The 20981-nt window shown below is 51.8% G+C and overlaps 1 protein-coding gene across 7 annotated transcripts in view; it reads right to left on the bottom strand.

The window, feature by feature from the left end:
* Window positions 1-6835: 6835 nt before the first annotated feature.
* NPHP4 (nephrocystin 4) overlaps window positions 6836-20981 on the bottom strand; it is a 148927-nt gene continuing 134781 nt past the window's right edge. For 5 of the 7 annotated variants that reach the window (XM_037828682.1, XM_037828681.1, XM_037828684.1 and 2 more), the window contains 10 exons: window positions 20668-20894; window positions 20240-20423; window positions 19296-19376; window positions 12197-12353; window positions 11439-11524; window positions 10743-10828; window positions 9476-9647; window positions 8771-8950; window positions 8252-8395; window positions 6836-7474 (listed from right to left, as the gene is read on the bottom strand). In XM_037828682.1, the coding sequence (XP_037684610.1) occupies window positions 7334-7474; window positions 8252-8395; window positions 8771-8950; window positions 9476-9647; window positions 10743-10828; window positions 11439-11524; window positions 12197-12353; window positions 19296-19376; window positions 20240-20423; window positions 20668-20894 (1458 nt within the window). In that variant the 3' untranslated portion in view covers window positions 6836-7333. The other 2 variants (XM_037828683.1, XM_037828686.1) reach the window with 2 other exon arrangements.

Raw genomic sequence — 20981 nt, 5'->3', positions numbered from 1 at the left:
TAACCCAGGATGTAAAAGACCGCCACAAAGAAAATTATAAAACTTTACTAAAAGAAATAAAAAAGGACCTAAATAGGTGGAAAGTTATTCCGTGCTCATGCATAGGAAGGCTAAACGTTGTTAAGATGTCAGTTCTACCCAAACTGATCTACAGATTCAAAGCAATTCCAATCGAAATTCCAACAGCCTACTTTGCAGACTTGGAAAAGCTAGTTATCAAATGCATTTGGAAGGGAAAGGGCCTCGAATTGCCAAAAACATCCTAAAAAAGAAGAATGAAATAGGAGGACTTATACTTCCAGACTTTGAAGCCTACTATAAAGCCACAGTGGTCAAAACAGCATGGCATTGGCACAAAGATAGACATATTGATCAATGTAATCAAACTGAGAGTTCAGAAATAGACCCCCCAGATCTATGGTCGACCGATTTTTTACAACATCTCCAAATCCACTGAACTGGGACAGAACAGTCTCTTCAACAACTGGGGCTAGATGAACTGGATATCCACAACCAAAAGAATGAAAGAGGATCCCTACCTCACACCCTATACAAAAATCAACTCAAAGTGGATCAAATTTATTGTGCACAATAAAACTCCTAGAAGATAATATAGGGAAACATCTTCAAGACCTAGTAATAGGAGGTAGTTTCTTAGAAGCAACAAAAGAAAAATAGCAACTCCTCAAAATCAAAAGCTTCTGTGCCTCAAAAGACTTTGTCAAAAAGATGAAGAAGCAGCCAACTCAATGGGAGAAAATATTTGTAAACCATATATCTGGTTAAGAGACTGATATCCTGCACATATAAGGAAATCCTACAACTCAATAATAGTACAAACAGTCCAATTATAAAATGGGCAAAAGATACAAGAAGGCATTTTTCTGAAGAGGAAATATAATTGGCTAAAAAACACATGAAAAACTATTCATCTTCATTAGCTGTCAGGGAAATGCAAATCAAACCACAATGAGATACCGTCTCACACCAATAAGAATGGCTGCCATGAAACAAATAGGAAACTAAATGCTGAAGAGGACGTGGAGAAATTGGAACTCTTATTCATTGCTGCTGGGAATGTAGTGTTACAGCTGCTGTGGAAGACAGTTTGGAGGTTTCTCAGAAAACTAGATATTGAATTACCCTATGATCTGGCAATTCCCCTCTCGGTATATACCCAGAAGATCTGAAAGCAGTGACACGAACACACATTTATGTACCAATATTCATAAAGATGGAAACAATCCAAGTGTTATTCAACAGACAAGTGGATAAACAAAATGTGGTCTCTACATACGATGGGATACTCTGCAGCAGAAAGAAGCAGCAAGGTCCTGAAACATATGGCAACATGCATGAAACCTGAAGATATAATGCTGAGTGAAATAAGTCAGACACAAAAGGAGAGATATTGTATGTTACCACTGTGAACTCCCTGAACAATGTAAAATCAATGTCATAATGTAGAATATTGGGGATCTAGTGATAGAAGATAGTGGAGGGGGAATGATAATCTAGTATGTTCAGATATGTTAATCAGGGTGAATTTAAAGGTATGGGGATAGGGGTGACGATTGTTAATGGGATTATAAGTATCAGAGCTGTACTGAAGGTGAATAGGATTGAAAGGGGTTGTTTAAAGGCATGTTTCCCACAGATCACCACCACAAATATAGACAGGGGCTTCCATGATACACTTCTAAGCTATGACACTAGCACAGAGAGTTGAAAACAGGAGGATATATGGAAAAAAAACTACACATTGCATACTAGGGACTATAATTAATAGGAATACCATACTAGTAGTACACAAATACTAGAGGCAAATAATTAAGGGCTGACAAGAGCTACGAGATGTTTTGGGTCATCAAAATTGTTTAAAATGGAGAGTGATGAGGATTATACAATTAAGTGATGATAATGTGAGATATGGATGGATTATCATGGGCATAACATATGCTATGTGAACTTAGGAACCGCTACTTTATAAGTTAAGTCCTCGATCTTGAGGCTTGCTCTTGTGAAACTTATGGTTGTAAAGGGGAGGATAAACTCACCTATAATCATGCTTAGGAGTCACTTCCAGAGAACCTCTGTTGTTCAAATGTGGCCTTTCTCTCTCTAAGCCTGACTCTGCAAATGAATTTATCACACTCCCCTGGACATGGGACAGGACCCCCAGGTGAATGAGTCTCCCTGGTGACAAGGAGCAGGGATTCTAGAAATGAGCCTGACCCTGGCATCGAGTGGTTGAGAATGCCTTTTTGACCAAAAGGGGGAAAACAAAGGCAACAAAATAAGGTTTCAGTGGCTTAGAGAATTCAAATAGAGTCAAGAGGCTGTCCTGGAAGTTACTCCTATACAAGCTTCAGTTAGATATGCCAAATGGCCACAGTATGATAAGCCCAAGTCAACAGTAGTCCTGAAAACCCTAGAGAATACCTGGATCCCTATCTGAGACTCTTAGTTTCACTCACTGTTCCAGTTTGCTAATGCTGCCATTATGCAAAATAACAGAAATGGATTAGCTTTTATGAAGGGGATTTATTTGGTTACAAATATGCAGTTCTAAGAACACAAGAGTGTCCAAACTAAGACATCAACAAGAGGATCCCTTCACTGCAGAACAGCTGATGGCGTCCAGAACACCTCTGTCAGCTGGGAAGGCGTGTGGCTGGCATCTGCTGGACCTTTGATTCCAGGTTACGCTTCAAAATGGCTTTCTCCAAAATGCCTCCTCTCTCTCTCAGCTCCTGTGCATACTTGCTTCTTTCTCCCAGGGCATTCCTCTCTAAGCGTCTGGAAGCCCTCTCTCAGATTCTCCAGGGCAAACTCTGGACTTCATCTCTTAGCTTAGCACCTCCAAACGTCCTGTCCACCTCTCCAAGAGTCTCCAAGCATCAGCAAGCGTCTGGGTCTGTGTCGGCTCTTAGTTTCTTTCTTAAATACTCCAGTGAACTAATCAAGACCCACCCTGAATGGGTGGGGCCACGCCTCCATGGAAATAATTCAATCAGAGGTTCCACCCTAATCAACATACTAATCAGTCTGCCCCCACAAGACTGCATTAAAGAATATGGCTTTTCTGGGGGATATCATATATCCAAACTGGCATACTAAGTTTATTCTTCGAATGTTAAATTCTCCAGAGAGCTCCCATGCCAGCTAAGTCCCAAAACCCAGAGGCAATAGCCTCTTCAAGAACATCTACCAGATGCGTCCCTTTTCCCATAATGTCGATACCCCTTTACAACATGAACAGGTTAGGGTGGTCACAGCCTAGACATCCCTGAAGATCAGGAAAGTGATTAAACTAGAGGAAGGGGTAGAAATAGACAAGGTAGAATTTAACAAATGATTATTATTGTTGAATCTCTATATAGTTTTCTTTTTCTTAGTTGCTAGGGTATTAGAATAGCTAGAAGGAAAGAACTGAAATGGTCGAACTATCCCAAAGCATTCTTTGAAATCTGCTCTATAACTACTTGTTAAATTGTAATTTGAATGTTATCTTTTTGTATGTATGTTATATTTCACAATAAGGAAATAACTGAAACTGTGGGACTGTAACTCATAACATTTTTGGAACCTTCCTATATAACTACATGTTAAATTGTACTTTGAAAGTTATTACCTTTTTGCATATATATGTTATATTTCACAATAAGAAAATACAAACTGTGGAACTATAACCCATAATATTCTTCAAAATTTGTTCTCTACTTGTTAAATTGCACTTGGAAAGTTATAACTTCCATGTATATGTTATACTCCACAATAAAAAATATGATTTACAAAAAAGTAACATTTGGAGCTGTCTCGGAAAAAAATATTCGTAAATATTACATAAATCGTCCTTCCTCAGAGGGGGAGCTGGGCCCCGCTTCCGTTCCACACTTGCTGTTCCTGACCCTGCTGACAGGGCTGAGGTGTAGATCCTGGTGTTCGGAAACAGCCGATTTCCAGCCCCTCGTGCCCAGCGTGGCCACAGCTGAACAGGCCTGGAGAGCTGCCTCCCAGGACTGCCCCGTCATTCCTGAGCAAACCCCGGGGTCCCGGGCACTGCTCCCGCCAGCAGGGAAGCCGTCCTTGGCCCAGGGTGCTGCCGAGAATCCCCCATGGGCCTCTAGCCCGCTGTGCATTTGCTTCCTCATTTGCACATTTAAACACCTGGTTACTGCGCTGCCACTGCCGTCGGAGCCCCAAGAATCCAGAACAGGAAGTTCACGAGGGGTGAGGGCTCAGGCCCCCTCTCTCTTTCCATCTGTGTTGCCCATAGATTGAAAATAAATGTTGGGTTATAAGACTTTGGGATGTTCTTCCTGCTCAGTTCTAGACCCATCAAGTCCTGCCGATTTCATCTCCCAGGTATCCTACAGCTTAGCCCACCACTCACTGCCTCCTCCAGCTGTCCCCCGAAACCTACTGTCCCCCTGCACGGTAAGATTATCCCCCACATTTTACCAAGGCGCACGGCCACCTGAAGTAAAGCCCGTGCCCCCAGGCCCCCCAGGGCCGACGCGAGTGCAGGGGCAGGATGTCCCCCCACCCCCCAGGGACGCCCACGTCCCAGTCCTGGAGCCACGCCCCTCCCGTGGCAAAGTCCACTCTGCAGCTGTGATTCAGTCAGGGATTGGGAGACGGGGAGATTATCTAGGATCATCCGTGTGGACCCAGTGTAAATACAAAGTTCTTTCTAAGAGGGAGACAGGAGGGTCAGAATCAGAGAAGGAGAAGAGGTGACAGAAGAGGTCAGAAAACCAAGGAATGCAGGCAGCCGCTAGAAGATGGAAAAGACAAGGAAACAGATTCTTCTCTATTGCTCCAGAAGGAACACAGCCCCACCAACTCATTTTGGACTTTTGATCTCCAGAACTATAAAATAATAAATGTGTTGTTTTAAGTCATTGTGTTTGTGGTAGTTTGTTACAGCAGCAAAATGACACAAATTCAGGGATGTGTGCATAAAGGTGGGTATAATGTCCAGAAACTAACTTTAAATGGAGGAGATATGCCCCTCACCTGTCCCTTCCTGCTGGCTGGAATGCAGGTGCAACAGCAGGAGCTGGAGCAGCCACCTTGGGACATGAGGTGGAAGTGATGTAATGAAAGCAGCAAAGCAAAAAGAAAGAGAAACACCAGATGCCCCATGATGGTGGGTTCTGCACAAGCCCTGGATCACCTACCTGGAAGTTTAATGAGAGAGAAACTTAAACTATCTTGTTCAAGACCCTGTAGTCTTGGGTTTTGTATCACTAACAGCTGAACCTAATATAAGCACCCTTTCTCACACTCCCATAACCTCTTTCTCTATTGTAACAGCCTCTAACTAACTGGGCCCACTCCAGTTTATTCTCCACATTACTGCCAGTTTTCTTACTAAAATGCAAACATGACGTGTCACCCCATCCCCACTCCAACCCTTGCTCAGAACCTTTCAAAGCTTTGTGACACTTTATGATAAAGATTAAATCCTCATTGTGGCCTAGAGGAACCTTCTTGTCCCACGTCCTTCCTACCCCATGAGCATCGTCTTGCCCCAAGGACCCGTCTCCTGCTGGGCTCCAGTCACAGCCTTCCTCCAGGCCCTGGGCTCACCATGCTCCCTCTCCCCAGGGCCTCTGCTCCCAAAGCTGTTCCCACTGCCTGGAATGTCCTTCCCTCCCTATTTTGCCCTGTGAACGCCAGCTCCTCTCCGAGAAATGAGCCACAACTTCCTGTCCTCTGAGAGGCCTTCCCAACCACCTGCCAAGAAGTCTCCCTGTAGAAGGCTGCACGTCTCCCTTCCTACTCACCCAGGGACAGGTTAACTTCAGTCCGTCTGGCTTCCCCACCTGACTGACACCCTGAGGGGGGGACCAGAGTTGGCAGGAGGTGTGGTTACTGAACAAATGAGGGATCGAAAGCTCTACTGCCTCCATCTCCAAAAACGGATGCCTCAGGAGTTCCAGAGAAGGAGGCAGGCACTGAAAGAGCGGGAGGTTTAGACTTTAAAAATGTTAAAAGGACAAACCCATCCCGATTGGTTCTCAAGCCCGGGGAGGTGCCCCCCTCCTGCTGGGACACTGCTGCCCCCGCACCCAGGGACTGCAGGTCTGCATCTGATCTCTGCGGCCCAAGAGCCTCCCTTGCGGGCTGGAGTCTGACACCTGTTCGTTCGAGAAGGGCTCAACATCGGGGCCTGCCTATTTCATAAAAAAAGCCAAATGACCCGGAAGGAAAAAGATGCTTCTGTCATTTCTGTCAGGTAATTAGAGAAATGGGAAGCTGTCCTCCAAGTCCGTGGGAAGTGGAGCACGACGCAGCCTTCTCAGAAAGCTACGCCAGGCCCAAGCCCTGCCCACCGCTTCCCACGGGGGCTTCTTTCATCTCACCCCTGGCCAGAGAGGCAAGAGAAAGCCCCATCTGTGACCTCTGGGCAGACAATGAAACCGCATGTGGCATTTGCTCGCTGAACGATGCGGATGTCATGAGTATCAGAACATCATGCTGAGGCAGCAGGAACAAAGAGCTGTCACTGATTTTCTCTGCAAGAAAAGGAAACTGATGGCTGAAGGCTCAAGTGGGAATGGTCTTGGCTGAAGCGTGAGCACTTCCTCTCCACTCAGGAGCACATCCCGGGGTATCGGGTGGCCCGGCTTTCATGCCACCACCAAGCGCTGCAGGGTCCCGTGCGCTTTCTCACAGCCTCATCCCCCCTGGGTTAGGCCTGATGGACCCTCTGGCCTGTGGGGTTGGGCCCTCGGTCACGTTCTCCTTAAGAGAAAACCAGGCTTATGACGCAGACAGAAAACCTCTGTCACCGTGTCAGCAGAAAACACGCAAGGAAACGGTCAACGGAAAACAATGCATAAATGTTTAGTATTTTGCACAATAACTTTAAAAACTGATACGGGATAATATCAGTATAAAGCATTTCAGAAAAAATAAAATATTATGTCTGTACAAAATTTGGTAAGAAAAACAATTTTTAACATTAAGATGATTCATAAAATGTGTTTTGATAAAATCAGTAAACCATCCTGTGGAAAGCAAGTCAAACTCCTCGACAGACAGTGATGCCCCTCCTGGACAGCACACAGACACGCGGCGGTCAGGACGTGCCCAAGAAGCGCTGCAGCAGCCCGAGTGGACGTGGGCATCCCGGCTGGCCAGGCCTGGCCTCTCCTGCCCCCGGTGCGTTCTCAGGTCACTGGGCAGGTCTCCGAGGCCAAACCCGCGGAGGCGCCACAGGAGAAAGGTCGAGAAAGAAGGAAAGTCCCAGGGCAGGACCCCGCGGGCTGACGAGGACAAGTGGCCTGAGACGTCCGGGCCGGCGCTGGAAGCCACTCCCTCACTGGTAGGTGACCTTCACGCAGAACGTCTCCTCGTTTTTGTCCTCGTGGTCATTGATATAGATCAGGATCTCCTCCTCCTGGGCTCTCTGACTCACTGCGAACCGCAGGCCGATGGTGTAGGTCTCGCCGCCTCCGACCTGGAATCGAGAATCGGCATCATCGTGCCCACCGCCAGCCCCTGCTCGCGTCCCCAGCACCCCCTTAGGCACAGGAACACCTACTGCAAAGGAAATGCCGGCACGGGGCTCACTGAGAACTTCAAGCCCCTCTGGGTGCTCCCAACCCACAGCCTCCGGAACCCCTGCTTCCAGACCCTGGGAGGGACAGGGCCACAGCGGCGGCCTAGGCCCTCACATGAGGCCCACAGATGTCGAGGGCGAGCTAAGCAACACTAGTGCGACGTTCAGACTCAGATGCAAACTTACTTCCTCAACTAAATTTTCCAATATTATTGTGGAAAAAAAAATGTTGAGAAATCCCTGGCACCACTACTCTTTCCCACACTCTCAGGAGAAGCTTCAAAAAATCTCTGGCAACAGAAGAAACCTTCTTGGCAATTGGCGGCCTGTGTTCCATAGTACTTTCCTTTAGACAGCCATACTAGATGGTCTAATTTGAACAAGACGTTGTCTCCGGGACTGTGCCGGGGACACCGGTCAGAAGTCCCCGGGAAGGCCCCCTGGGCGGCTGCCCTGCAGTGAGCCCAGAGGCCGAGCCGCAGCAGCGAAGGCAGGGTTGGCATTTCACCCATGGCACGGAACGCCACAATCACTATGCCGAGGGCTTTTGGGGCCTCCCTCTTTAGACTGGACTGCTCTGGGGTGCCTTGGACCACCCCACGGGGTGACCAGATGCACTGCCCCAGGGGTCTGGGCTTCCAGACACAGGGCCTGGAGTCGCCCCGTCCCCGGTACCTCAAAGGCATCCTCCTTGAACTGCAGCAGGTCCGGCTGGCTGCTGTGCAGGTGGTACGCCCGCCGGGAGGGGTAGGGGTTGGTGTAGGTGATGCGCTTGTTGGCGCCCTTCCCCTCGCCTGCGGCCAGGGTGATCTCGAAGGCCTGTGGAGGGGGTGGGGCAGGGACCTCGTCACCGGGTCGGCTTCCAGCCACGCCCCCTCCAGGGACTGAGCCCCACTGTGCTCCATTCACCGTCCCAGCTGCTGGGGTAACTCGGTAAACCAGGCAGACAGCTCCTGGAGCTTCCAGCGGACAGGGGGCTACCCAGGAAAGAGCAAACAATGCCCACCAACCCTGCACAGAACGATGCCCAGGGTTTGCTGCTGACCTGGAAGGAGGAAATTCCTTCCTCGGACCTGGGAGGCCTCAGTCCAGGCCCAGCAGGGACAAGCAGGTGTCAGCCCCAAGCCACCCCCAGATGCTATGGCCGAGCCGGGCCCCGGCCATCCAGCAGCCGCCACCTGCTGGCGCCCCAACCTTGGAGATGACCGGCTGGCGGCACGAGAGGCCCACCAGCCACGAGGCCACCAGCTGGTGGAAGTCCACGTCGACGAGGTTGAGGTGGATGAACCTGCTGCCAGCCCTGCGGGGTCTCACGCCGACGTGCAGGTCCTGCACCCCATGGGGTGGGAGCACAAAGACACCTTTGGGGTCCGTCTTCAAGGCAACAGGAGAGAAGCAAGGTCAGGGGTGCACTCCCTCACTTGGCGAGGCAGGGAGCTCCTGGGGTAACTGCAGCCCGTGAACCAAGAGGGAACAGGTGCCGTCGGGGGAAAGTGGGAAGGAAGCACCGGGGAAAGCCCCCAGCTCACCACGGACCAGGGCTGGGCAGTGTGTCCCGGGGGGTCGGCAGGCCCTGGCTGGTGTCAGGAGGCCCGAGTGGCAACACCAGCCCTGACACCATGACCACAGCACTCGTGGCCCATGCAGGGGCAGCCCATCCTCCACCTGGCAACTGGAGCTCGGCCTCAACAGGGAGGGATGGAAACGGCCTCCTGCATAGAACACTGACCCCCCCCCCCCCCACCAGGAGACAACCGGTTTCCCTCACTACCCAGGTGTATAATTATGGCTACATTAATTCTAGAGTTGCTATTGACATTTAACTTCCAATAATTCTAAAAACATGCCTCTCAGGAGCTGCAGAAGCTGGCCCCAGGACAAGTGGACAGAAGGACCTACCTTCAGCTCCTGGGGGTGTGAGGTGAAAGCTCTCACTTTCCTCGGGGTCTGGGTCCCCCGCAGGACGAGGGACAGGCGAGTGAGCTGGCCTGCGATGCAGGAGACGTCCACACGCTGCAGGGCGTGCAGGTGGACCCGCCAGGTCTGGATGGGGGCTGCCAGCCAGCGGTCACTGTCAGACACAGAGACGCCCGCACTGGTCTCCGCTGACCGAAGACGGCATGTGCTGTGGGAGACTGACCACCAGGGACAGCGAGGCCGAGGAGGGCGCCAGGGGCCACGGGGCTCCAAGAGGATGCTGGGGCCAGGCAGAGCCTGGGGGCCTTCCACCCTGCCCTCTTGCCACCCACCTTCCCACAACTGAGAGTGGCTCCTCCACCCCATTATCTCCACACCCAGGACACAGCCTGGCACTTGGGCTATCCCAGAATCACTTGCTGGATGAATAACGATGTGCCCGTTTGCCAAATATGCACCCAGACCAGCTTAAATCCCCAAACAGGCGTTCTGAGGCAGAGCCCCGGGCGGCCTCACACGAAGGAAGAAGGCGGGTGCAGAGGCCACGCGGTTTCTGCAGGGCGTCCTGCGTGAGCTTCCGGAGAGCTGCAGGACCTGGCTCCTTCCCAGGCTGCGCGCAGCCACATGGCACAGGTGCCCGGCATGCTTCCTTGCCCGACGGGCCAATGGATGCCAGCTACCCCCAGCCCCGGGCTCTGAGACACAGAACCAAACCTCCTAGCATGAGCCAGTGCTTTGAAGGGTTCTCAGAGGGCTGGGAACTGTGGCTTCAAGGGGACATTTCAGCTGGTTAGAGATGCGGGGGCGATCCAATCATGGTCCCAGCACAGAGGCTGCGACAAGCCCTTCGCCTCCCCTGGACAGGGACCACGGCTTAAACTGCCCAGAAGTTCAGTTTAGAGACTAAAAACTTGGTAAGAAGGAGCGCTCGACAAGAGGCAGTGGGGGGGCCTCGCACGTCTTTCCCGAGCACCCTGGGTGTCCGCAGGGAGAGCGGTACCTGCCTCTCGGCACCAGCCGGGCCATGGGCCGGGGGAGCCACCCCGAAGCAGAGGACCCCTTTCCAAAGCTCCTACGTCCCCAGAATTCAGGGGAAGAAGCAGAATCCCACCTCACGTCACGACAGCCCCAAGCACTTGCCCCGTGGAGTTCAGGAGGAGTCGGACGAGCCCACACCCGAGCCACCAGCACCGCGCAGACCTGCCCCGAACCTCGCTCCCCACACCCCCGGGAGGCCCCACTCACTTACGCGTAGACCAAGACGAAGAAGTCCTTTATCTCGGGGCTCGGGCCGCTGGCCACCTTCAGAAACACATCCCGCGGCTCCCCTGGGCCCTGGCAGCAGACGGGGCGGGGAGGGGGGGGGCGTCAGCGCCTCGGAATCTGCATCGGGGATGCAGGTGAGACCAGACCCCGCCCCCGAGGAATTTACTCATTTCTGCTCCAGGGGGAGTTTATTGCTTTTTTCACTGTAGAAAAGAAAATCATCAATTTCTTGATTTTATACTGATTTCAGGAATTATCTTCTGCAGGAGACTTTATCCAATTTCATAACCAGTCATAATACAATTATTGCCTTTATCCTTTACACAAAGGATAATAAGGCATTAATAAATGCCTTAATTATCATTCATTTTATTCGCTTTACTTCTTGACCTTTTTTTTTTAATTTAAATTCAGATGATTAAGGAACTAATCCACTACCAGAAAAAATGAAAACCCATTCATAAAAACCTCATCAGATGTCAAAATAGCCCTTTAGTGCCTCGGAAAGAAACCCTTTAACCTAGAATCCAAAATGAAGAGGCTGTGGGAGGCCGGCGGCCAGGGATGGGGGCATCGGCGATGGGGGAGTGGGGCAGTTGGGAGCTGGGGGTGAGGGTGCTCAAGTCGCAGGGAGGAAGTCCGAGGAGGGGCAGCCCCCGCAGGCCCGCAGAGCACGTACCACCTTCTGGGCCTCGCAGATGACGTCTGGGTCGCTGCATCGCACATGGACCGGGCGCTCCTCGCCGGGCATTCCCACAGGGGCACCTGGGGGCGGGGGTCAGAGCGGATGAGTCGCTCCCTGGTGGTCTGGGCCCAGGTCACAGCAGCGTGTCCCACCACCGGCCAGGACAGGCGAGGTTGCCACGGCTGCCAGAGACACTGGCTGTGACCTGGCGGGAGCTGCCATCCGACACCACTGCCAGACGGAAGGGACACACATATGGGCGAGCGTGTCCGTAGTGTATACCTGCAAGGACCCCACAGTCACTTCCACTCACACAAAACTCATTTCTCAGCCTTCGCCCTCAGAGGCTCATTCAAAGGGAGGTGGAGAAGGGACCCAAAAGTAGACGGAGGTGCCCCCTAGCACGGTGCCAGTCGGGAGCACCTGGCTTGGCCCTAAAGGGCCCCTATGAGAGCAGGTTCCCCTGGGCTGAGGAGGCTGGGGGTGTCACAGCAGGTCCAGCCTCTGTCCGATGGGGCAGCGCGGGCCGTGGGTGCTGAGACAGAAGGGAGCCGTCAGCCAGCCAACACATCCCGCACCCATCACCAACGAGGAGAGAAAACAGGAAAGCAGGTGGTGCGGGCAAGAGATGAGCCACATGTGGTGGCATGAGGGCATCGCTAGCTGGAAGAATGCCCCTTGCTGCCCTGGGGACGCGCCTTGCAGAGCAGCCGAGCCGCAGAGCACTGGCCTGGCACCGCCTGGGAACTCGCCTGGAAGCGTGTGCCAGGGAGGCAGGCGAATGGACTTCTTCAGGAAGGTGCGCTCGGGGTGGTAGAAACGGAACACCTGGTCCACCACATGGGGCTGCAGCTCCACGCTCAGGCAGAGCTCGGCCAGGGGCTGCCCGCTGCTGGCCCGGAACAAGACCTGGTGGAGAGAAGAGAGCCGCCCAGCGTCAGCGTGGCCACTCGGGCTCGTGAGCAGCCTCAGGCACGGGTCACAGACAAGCCCCGAGGGTCTCTGCTGTCGCCGAGACCCTCTCATCCCAGCACCCGGTGAGCTGGACGGACACGCACCATCAGAAAGGAGGGACTGGGGCCCGCGGTGGGTAGAGGCTCCTTTAGGAGGCAGCAGCAGCAGGTGCCTGGAGGGGCCGCATAGACCACATGCACACACACACCCCCCCCCCGTTGCCGCTGCCATTTAAACTGCTGTTGTTTCTGATAAACGAGGTGCGTCCCCTAAAACGCCAGGGAATAAGTTTTGCAGTCCCCCCTTCAATGCCGACATCAGTGGTGCCTCCTTCCCGCCCAGCCGGGCTGTGTGCATGCTGGGAAGGGCTCCAGAAGGCCCCGGGTAACCTAACCAGGACCTGTGGGGCAAACGGAGAGGCCACGGTCAGGCACGTCAGCAGAACTTCCAGATGGTAAAAAAGGCTATGCCTAAATCAAAAGGGCAAGAAAGGAACATTTTTCTTTTTTTTAAGTTACTGAAGAACGTATTTATCCTAGAGAGGTCCTAATTTGGACATATGATAGAAGAGGTATCTTTATTTCATTATTCAAGGTTTGAAAAATGCTTCCTGGCCAGGGGCCACACCAGGGAGGTGACTCAGGGGGACCCAGGGCCCGGCCCCACGAGGCCAGGCCCCGCTCCCCACATGGATGCACGGCCTTGGTGCCACACAAACCTCCTGGGCTTGAAGCTCATTTCCCATGTTGGTACACTGACAAAAGGATAGGTATGTCTAAAGAGCAGCCCCCGGAGCCCACCTCCCCACCAGCCGAGGGCCCCCTCCCCACAGGCCCCAGCCCGAGAGGAGGCCACACTCCTGAACTTGGTGTCCCTGAGCCCTGGCTTTTCTTGGCCACTTCCCACCTTTGCCTCTTTAAGCAACTTCCTCCTGGGTTTCGCCCTTCTGGAACTCCACGAAAGCTGCCATGCTGTAAGCAGGTCTCCACATGTTTCAATGACCTTCTGCTCCTGGCGAGGACACGTGCACCCTCCCATCGCCCCCACTGGCACGTCATCTGGGCCTGGAAAGCTGACCTCTATGCTGACGCCTGGACTCTAAAGCGACCGGCTGCTTCTTCAGCAGGGCCCGGGCCTGGGCCTCTGCTTAGCCAGTGGCTCCCCAAGGGGGTAGGGTGGAGGGCTGCTGGGGGGATGGCCAGCCTGTGGACGAAGAGCCCCTACTCTGCCGGCTGCCCCCTGGTCCCCTCAGCATCTCCCACAGCCCTGCCCTGTCCCGGCAGCAGCAGCTCCTCCCACAGCAGGGGCTAAACCCAGCCTGCAGTGCTCCCAGTTTTCTCGGCATCGCAGGCCCAGCCACCTGGCCCCCAACAGAGACCCCAGCAAAGTGAGGCGGTGCCCCCTCCTCACAGGTCTGGGCCTTGGGCCCCCAGCCTCCTCTGAGCTCCTAAGTCTTATTATTTCCAATGTCTTCCCCCTGTGCCCCAGCCCTAGGGGAGGGAGCTGCCTCCTGACAACCCAGAGTCGTCCTTGTACCCTTCAGCTACCCAGTTAACAACTCGGTACCCAGTTCGTCTTCTTACTACATTCTCTCTGTTAAAACAACAGTGTGGTTTCTGTCTCCCAAATCCTGCCTGATGCAGCATCTTCCAGGGCCGCTCAAAGGCTGCTGAGAAGGTAATCGGGAAGCAAAAATGAGCCACCTCCAGCCTCTGCAGTTAGAAAACACAACCTTTTTATTCCTCTGTAGGGCACTTGATTAAAATAAGGGAGTCATCAGATGAAAGGAGTTTCACTGCCCACGCTGCAGGCTGACTCCCTATCCAGGGAGGATGCAATCTGAAAATCACTATTAGGCACCCATCTCGGGAGTAGCTGATGCAGGCAAGAACCACCAATGGAGCCTAACGTTGAGGGGCTAGAGTCGGCTGGAGAACAGGATGTTTGCACAGATTCAGAGTGTCATCCAAGGGCATGTTGACTGAGCTACCAGGGGAGAAGCCGACGGACGCCCCACCAGTCCCAGGATAGCCCACCACTCCCCCTTCCTGACAGAATTGATCCGAGAAGGAAACAGCAAAACTTCTGGGCTGCGCCTACTCCAAACACACAGCTGGTCTAATCGTGAGCAAATATCAGACAAATGCAAATTAAAAATCATTCTGAAAAAATAGCTGGCCTCTCCTCTTCAAAAATATTAAGGGTGTGAACAACAAGGAAAGACCAGTGTGGCATCAGATGGAAGGAGGCTCGGGAGACAGGACAAGGACATCCACCATGTGAGGCTGCGTGGGACCCTGCACCGTGACAGCGCCGTGGGGACCCCAGGAAAGGCGAGTAGGCTCCGAGGGCAGGAGTGTGTCCGTGGTCATTTCCTGATCTCAATGGCTCTACTGTGGACCTGCAGGACAGGGGCCTTGTTTTGAGGACAGACAAGCTCTATGTTTCATGGGGTGATGAGGTATTATGCCAATAACTGATTCTCAAATTGTTCATAAAAAAATGCATAAATATATAGAGAGTGATAAGTGAACGTAGTAAAAGGTCACCAATAGAAATCTGGGTAAACAACATATGGGAATTCTGAGGCGCGTCTAGCTCTGTCCCCCCAAGAAGCTTTGAAAATCATTAAGAATGTATTTCTAAAACCTCTAGAAAACAGTTAAAGGTCTGCAGTAGCAGGGCGAGTGCTGCCTCCAGAAAAAGGCCATCGGAGTGGTGGGATCTTGCGGCACTGGCTGGCCCCCTCCCACTCCTCACTGGCTCAGCACAGAGACGGCATCGCTCCAGCGCAGATCCCTGGTCCCGGTAACACAGGGAGCAGAGAGACCCTCCTGCACGTACTGGGATCACGTAAGCCAGGCCCCATCTGTTTGGTGTCACCTGTGGAGCTTTTGTCTCAGAACTTGCCCTGTGGGAAAAGGCGGCTCACCGAGCTCTCCTGCAGAACACTGTGGGGGAGCAGTCAAGCGGCTGCCCAGGCAAGGGATGGCCAGCTGCAGGACACGCAGTGCAGTGCCTGGGCCATGAGGAACCTGCTTCCTAGGGAAGAGGGGACACTGGGAACCAGGTAAGCAGGGCGATTCCTAGGGCTAAATATGCATACCCAAGACGAGACTCGCACACAGAAAGGACCCGGGAGGGCCCTGGGCTCTGGCCTGGAGCTCTTCTCCAGACTCATTGTCCACATGAGCCCTAAGGAGGACACCTGCACACGGCCCTCCGCGAAGACTGAGACGGGTTTTCTTTTCTTCCTTCCTTTTCCTTTCTTTTCTTTTGGGAGCTCTTGGCATTCAAGGAAAGCTCTGTTACAACAAGCCGGACACAAAATTAAGGAACAGACACCTCAGAGTCTAAATTCCATTGATCACAAATGAAAATATCAAAATGTCAAGGTTTGACAAAAGATTACAAAACATGAAAAGAAACAGAAAACGGTGACCCCAGCAAAGGAGAAGATTAAAGAATTAGAATCCATCAGTGAGGAGATCAGACCTGGAACATTCCAGACAAAGACTTTTTAAAAATGGCTGTAATCATCAAAGAGCTAAAGGAAAACATGAACAAAGAACTAAAGGAAATCAGGAAAAGGACAGACGAACATAAAGAATATCAATAGAGAGTTGGAAATTATGAAAAGGAACCAACGAGAGCTGAGAAACATGGTAACAGAAATTTAAAATTCCCTCAAGGGATTCAACAGCAGATTGGAGCTGGTAGAAAAAAAACAGTGAACTTGCAGATAAAACAACTGAAATCATCCAGCTGGAGGAGCAGAAAGAAGAAAAGTGAACAGAGCCCGAGGAGCCTGTGGCACACCATCAAGTGCACCAATACACGCACTGTGGGAGTCCCAGAACGAGAAGACAGACAGAGGTAGAGAGAATATTAAAAAAAAAATAATGACTGAAAATGTCCCAAATTTAACGAAAGGCATGAATATACACATCCAAGATGCTCAACAAACTCTAAGCGTGATACACCCAAATAGACCCCCACCATGCCATGCTGTAAACAAACTGCTGAAGGCCAACGATGAAGAGAGAATTCCAAAAGCCGCAAGAGAGAAGCAATGTGTCACATACAAGGGAGCCGCAATAAGACCATGTGACTATTTCTCCATAGGAAACCAGGGAGACAAGAAGGCAGTGGGATGACATATTTAAAGTGCTGAAAGCAAAAAATGCCAATGAAGAATTCTATATCTAGTAAAACTATCTTTCTAAAGGGAAAGAGGGATTAAGACACTGCAGATAAAAGTTGAGGGACTTTGTCATCACTACACTGGCCCTAAAAGAAATGGAAAGGGAGTTCCGCAGGTTGAAAAGAAAGCACACTAGACAACTGACTGAAGCCACGTGAAGACATAAAGATCTCCAGTGAAGATAATGACGTGGGTAAATATAAATACCAGTATTGCTATAGTTTTTATTTATAACTCCCTTTTTACTTCTTACAGGATCTAAAAGGCAAATGCATAAAATGTAATGATAAATCAATAGTTTTGGACTCAATGTATAAATATATAATCTGTGACAAGAACTACATAGAGGTGTCAGGATGGAGGGGTACACGAGCATAGTTTGCATACACTACTGAAGTTAAGTTGGTATCAAAGCAAATGAGATTGTTAGATTTGGGATGTTAAATTTAAGCCTCATAGTAACCACAAAAAAAAATTTCAGAGAATATGCAAGCTCATAGAGACAGAAAGTAGAGTACAGGTTACCAGGCAAGGGGACAAAGGCAATGGGGAGTTAATGCAAAATGAGTGTAGGGTTTCTGTTTGGGGTGAAGGGAAAGTTCTACCAATGGATGGTGGTGAGGGTACTGCAACATTGTGAATTTGATTAATTCCACTGAATGATATGCTTGGGAGGGGTTGGGATGGCAAGATTAATGTTGTATGTATGTTTCCACAACTGAAAAAGAAAAAGAAACTAAAGAGATAATGACAATTATATGCAATACATGATCCCAGATGGGATCTAAGAATGGAGGAGAAAAGGCTCAATGGGACATAATTGGGATATAAGACAAAATTGAAATACAGAAGGTAAGCTTTATGTCAATGTTAAATTTTTTGAACTTGATAACAGCACTAAGGTAATATCATAAGTGAATATCTTTGTCATGGGAAATGTTAATAGAAGTATTATGTGTTCAAGGAGAATGATGCGGGCAACCTGCTCTCAGTTGTTCAGAAGACACACAAATAAAAAGGAAGTAATGGAGAGAGGGAGGGAGGGAGGAAGAATCATAAGGCAAAGGTGGCAAAATGTTAAATCTGGTGTAACTGGGTATCTGGGGGTATACTGGAGTTCTTTGTATGAGGTTTGTGTTATTTTTGCAAGTATCCTGTAAGTTTGAAATTGCTTTAAAATAAAAAGTAAAAACAAAACAAAACAGTATACAGGAACTCTTTGCATTGTTCTTGCAACTTTTCTCTAAGTTGGAAATTATTTCAAAATAAAAAGTTAAACAGGAGGCAGAGGCACTAACTTGAAAGAGATGGTTCTGGCCCGAGACAAGACAGTCTCAGCACACAAAGAATAACGAGTGCAACACATTGAGATCCACATCAAATATGAAACCCATGAGACTCTGAAAACATCGATCATTTTGGAGGTTGCTAGGACACAACTCATTATTTTGAACACTGAAAAAGGGGAATAATCCTACATTTATCCTGACTTTTCTGTGCAAAGTCCACTGCAGGGTAATCAAACTGCTGCTGAGAGAAAACCCTTGTCTACAGAAGAATGCCAGCTAATAAATACAGGAGGAGTGATGGAACTAGGAGCTCACCATTCCCCAGCGCCTGACAGAATCAGGCATGTGGGCCACGGAGCCTGTCACGATGCACCTGGTCCCAGCACCTGAGCCCCTGGGACGGCGGCCACCATGGCCTCCAAGGTTGATGGGGGGTTGGGGCACACGCAGAGGCCCAGGGCCAGCAGGGAGAATGGGGCAGGGCCCGGGCCTGAGCAGCACCAAGGATTTGCTGTTCCCTTGGGGGCAGGGACGATGGCCCTGTGCTGAGGGTAAAAAAGTCATCTGTTGTTTGGGATACACACAGAAGGAACCATGGGTAAATCAATAAGACTTCCGGGATTTGCCTTAAAACTCCAAATTCATGTAAGGGAAAAAGAACTGGCCTCTCAAAATCTGTAGCAGTAAATCAAGAGCACACATGCTCCTTGGTCAAAAGGCCAAAGTCACAGCTCTATTTAAAAACATAAAGCAAATCTTCCTGGCCGTGGGGCTGTGGGCACAGAGGGCTCGGGGCTGCAGCGCCCTGACTGGAGCAGCTTCTCCCCCTGGGATGCACCTAAACAAGTCTCAGTGCCAGGGTGGGTGTGGGTGAACTGCCGGGGGGGTTTCCTCCTCTCAAACAAAATCGCTTCAGGAATCCTCATTAAACAGCACACCCAGCTCCTCGGAGGACAGCCCGTGGGCAGGCCACACAGGATGGGGGCCACCCTTCGAGCCGGGCGCTGAGGACGAGGTCTTACTTCTAGGGGACACATGGACTCCGCACACTCGGGGGTGCTGTGGGTCCGTCTGGAACGGCCTGTCTGGCCTGTGAGTGGCCTGGCCGCACAGCCTGACCTTGCTGGACCTCGGGAAGCATGGCAGCAGCCCCCGAGGATGCCGGGCATCACAACCAGAGCATCAAAAGGCTGAGAAAGGGCTCCGGGACAAAGCAGATGCCACCGTGAGAACGCTGGGAAAAAGTCCACTTCCAGGCTCCCTGCCCCCACCCCTGCCCAAAATGGGCCCCACAGCAGAGCCGAGGGTGGTTCTGGTGCGGTCCACTCAGTCCCACTCTGAGGTTGGCTACCCTGCAGGGCCGTGGGAGCCTCTGGGACCCGAAGCCTCTCCCCGCCCGTTTACCTTCACACGTTTAGTGGGCACGCTTGACCTCCCGGGTGACTCGGCGCCCATGCCCTTCTCAGCTCTCAGCTCCACAGCGGCCTGCAAGAAACCGGGTACCACGAGCAGATCAGGAGCAGGAGCCGTTGGGGAATGGGCACTGCTTCTTGGGGCAGGAGTGGTCCCTGGCTGAGCTCCACACATCCTCCTGTTGCCCTTGTGTAGCCCTCGGGGCAGCTGCTATGGCCAACCTTCCCATCAGGAAGCGGGGTACCCAGGGTCACCCAGCTAATGAGAGCCCAGACCGCAGGCCAGAACTGCCTGGCGCCAAAGGTCTGCACTCCTGAGTGTGGCCCACAGGCCTCCTGTCCACAAAGGACATCCAGAGAGTCAGGTGGGCATCGTGAGCCTCAAGGAACCCCACGGGCCCATCTTCAGGATGCCGACTCTCCTATGGAACCGACCTCAGACGGTCAGTGAGAAAATGAAATATATAACCCCCTCCACACACACACACAGACACACAATTCACACATCCTTTACACAAAACCGCAAAGTCTGTATTTTGTCTACAGGAGCAAATGCTACAGTGAGAAGTGGAGAAAACAGCATTAACTGGAGGGTAGAAAATGCTGGAAAATTCTAATCCATTAGCTTGATTTCTTTTAGCAGTTTTGTATAAGAGAATGAAGAGAAGATAGTCTAACCTTCTGGCACCCGATCCTGGGAAAATGGAAGAATCTGGGGCTGGGGACAGCGAGGAGGAGCCCAAGAGGCTCCTGCTGGAGTCCACCGCAAAGTGCCAACGATGGGCTGCAGGCTGACACGCCTATCACTGACCCAGGAAGACAAACTGCAAAACCCTCAGAAGGTTCTCCGAGTTCCCACCAGCAGGGAGCCAAAGGAAATCTTCCCTGGGGCCCGGGATGAGAGCCCCATGGCACTGGGAGAGAGGCGCCCCACACCTGCGAGGCCGGAGGACTGGTGGAGAAGGTCTGATACTTGAAGGGGATGTGGGCGGTCTCCCGGGGGCGCAGGTAGAGCTGGGGGCCGAGGCTGCCCCGCACGTCGAACATGTCCTCCTCCACCGGCGTGTGCAGGTCGGCTGCGTCCTTGAAGTGCCTCCACTCTCCACTGTCCAGGATGACGCTGAAGGAGAGCGGGGCACAGACACCTGTTGCCCCTGGTGGGTCCCATATGGGAAGGGGTACCTCCCACCCACTCACAGCTGTGCAGAGAACAGCGGGAAGAAGCCGAGATCAGTGGGACCCAAGAGACGGAGATGAGCTCAGCTTCCCGTCAGACAGCCAGGGTCTTCACAAAGACAAGCCCGAGCCGACTCCTCCCACGGGTGTGAGCCGGGCAGCAGGAGGGAGCGGCCTCGCGCCCTCACCTCAGCTCAGGGCTGTCGATCTCGATGGTCACGGTGTGCTGCTTGTTGTGAGGGTTTTTAAGCGCAAACTCAAAGAACTCGGCGGTGCCCAGCGAGGCATGGAGTGTGTGCTGGGTGGTGATGGCCAGGCGCAGTGCGCGGGCGATGTGCGCAGCTTTCGTGCGCTCGCGGTAGGTGTCGACGAAGCGCAGGTCCTGCGAGTGCTGGGCGCGGACGCTCTGCTGAGCCTGCGGGGCAGACGACAAACGGGCAGGAGGGACCCGGGGCTTGGTTTTCTGGCCACCTGCTCTTATTCTCCCTTGTTATGGACTCAA

Source organism: Choloepus didactylus, chromosome 2, assembly GCF_015220235.1.
Source record: "Choloepus didactylus isolate mChoDid1 chromosome 2, mChoDid1.pri, whole genome shotgun sequence".
NCBI lineage: Eukaryota > Metazoa > Chordata > Mammalia > Pilosa > Megalonychidae > Choloepus > Choloepus didactylus.
This window is presented reverse-complemented; position numbering and strand designations above follow the sequence as displayed.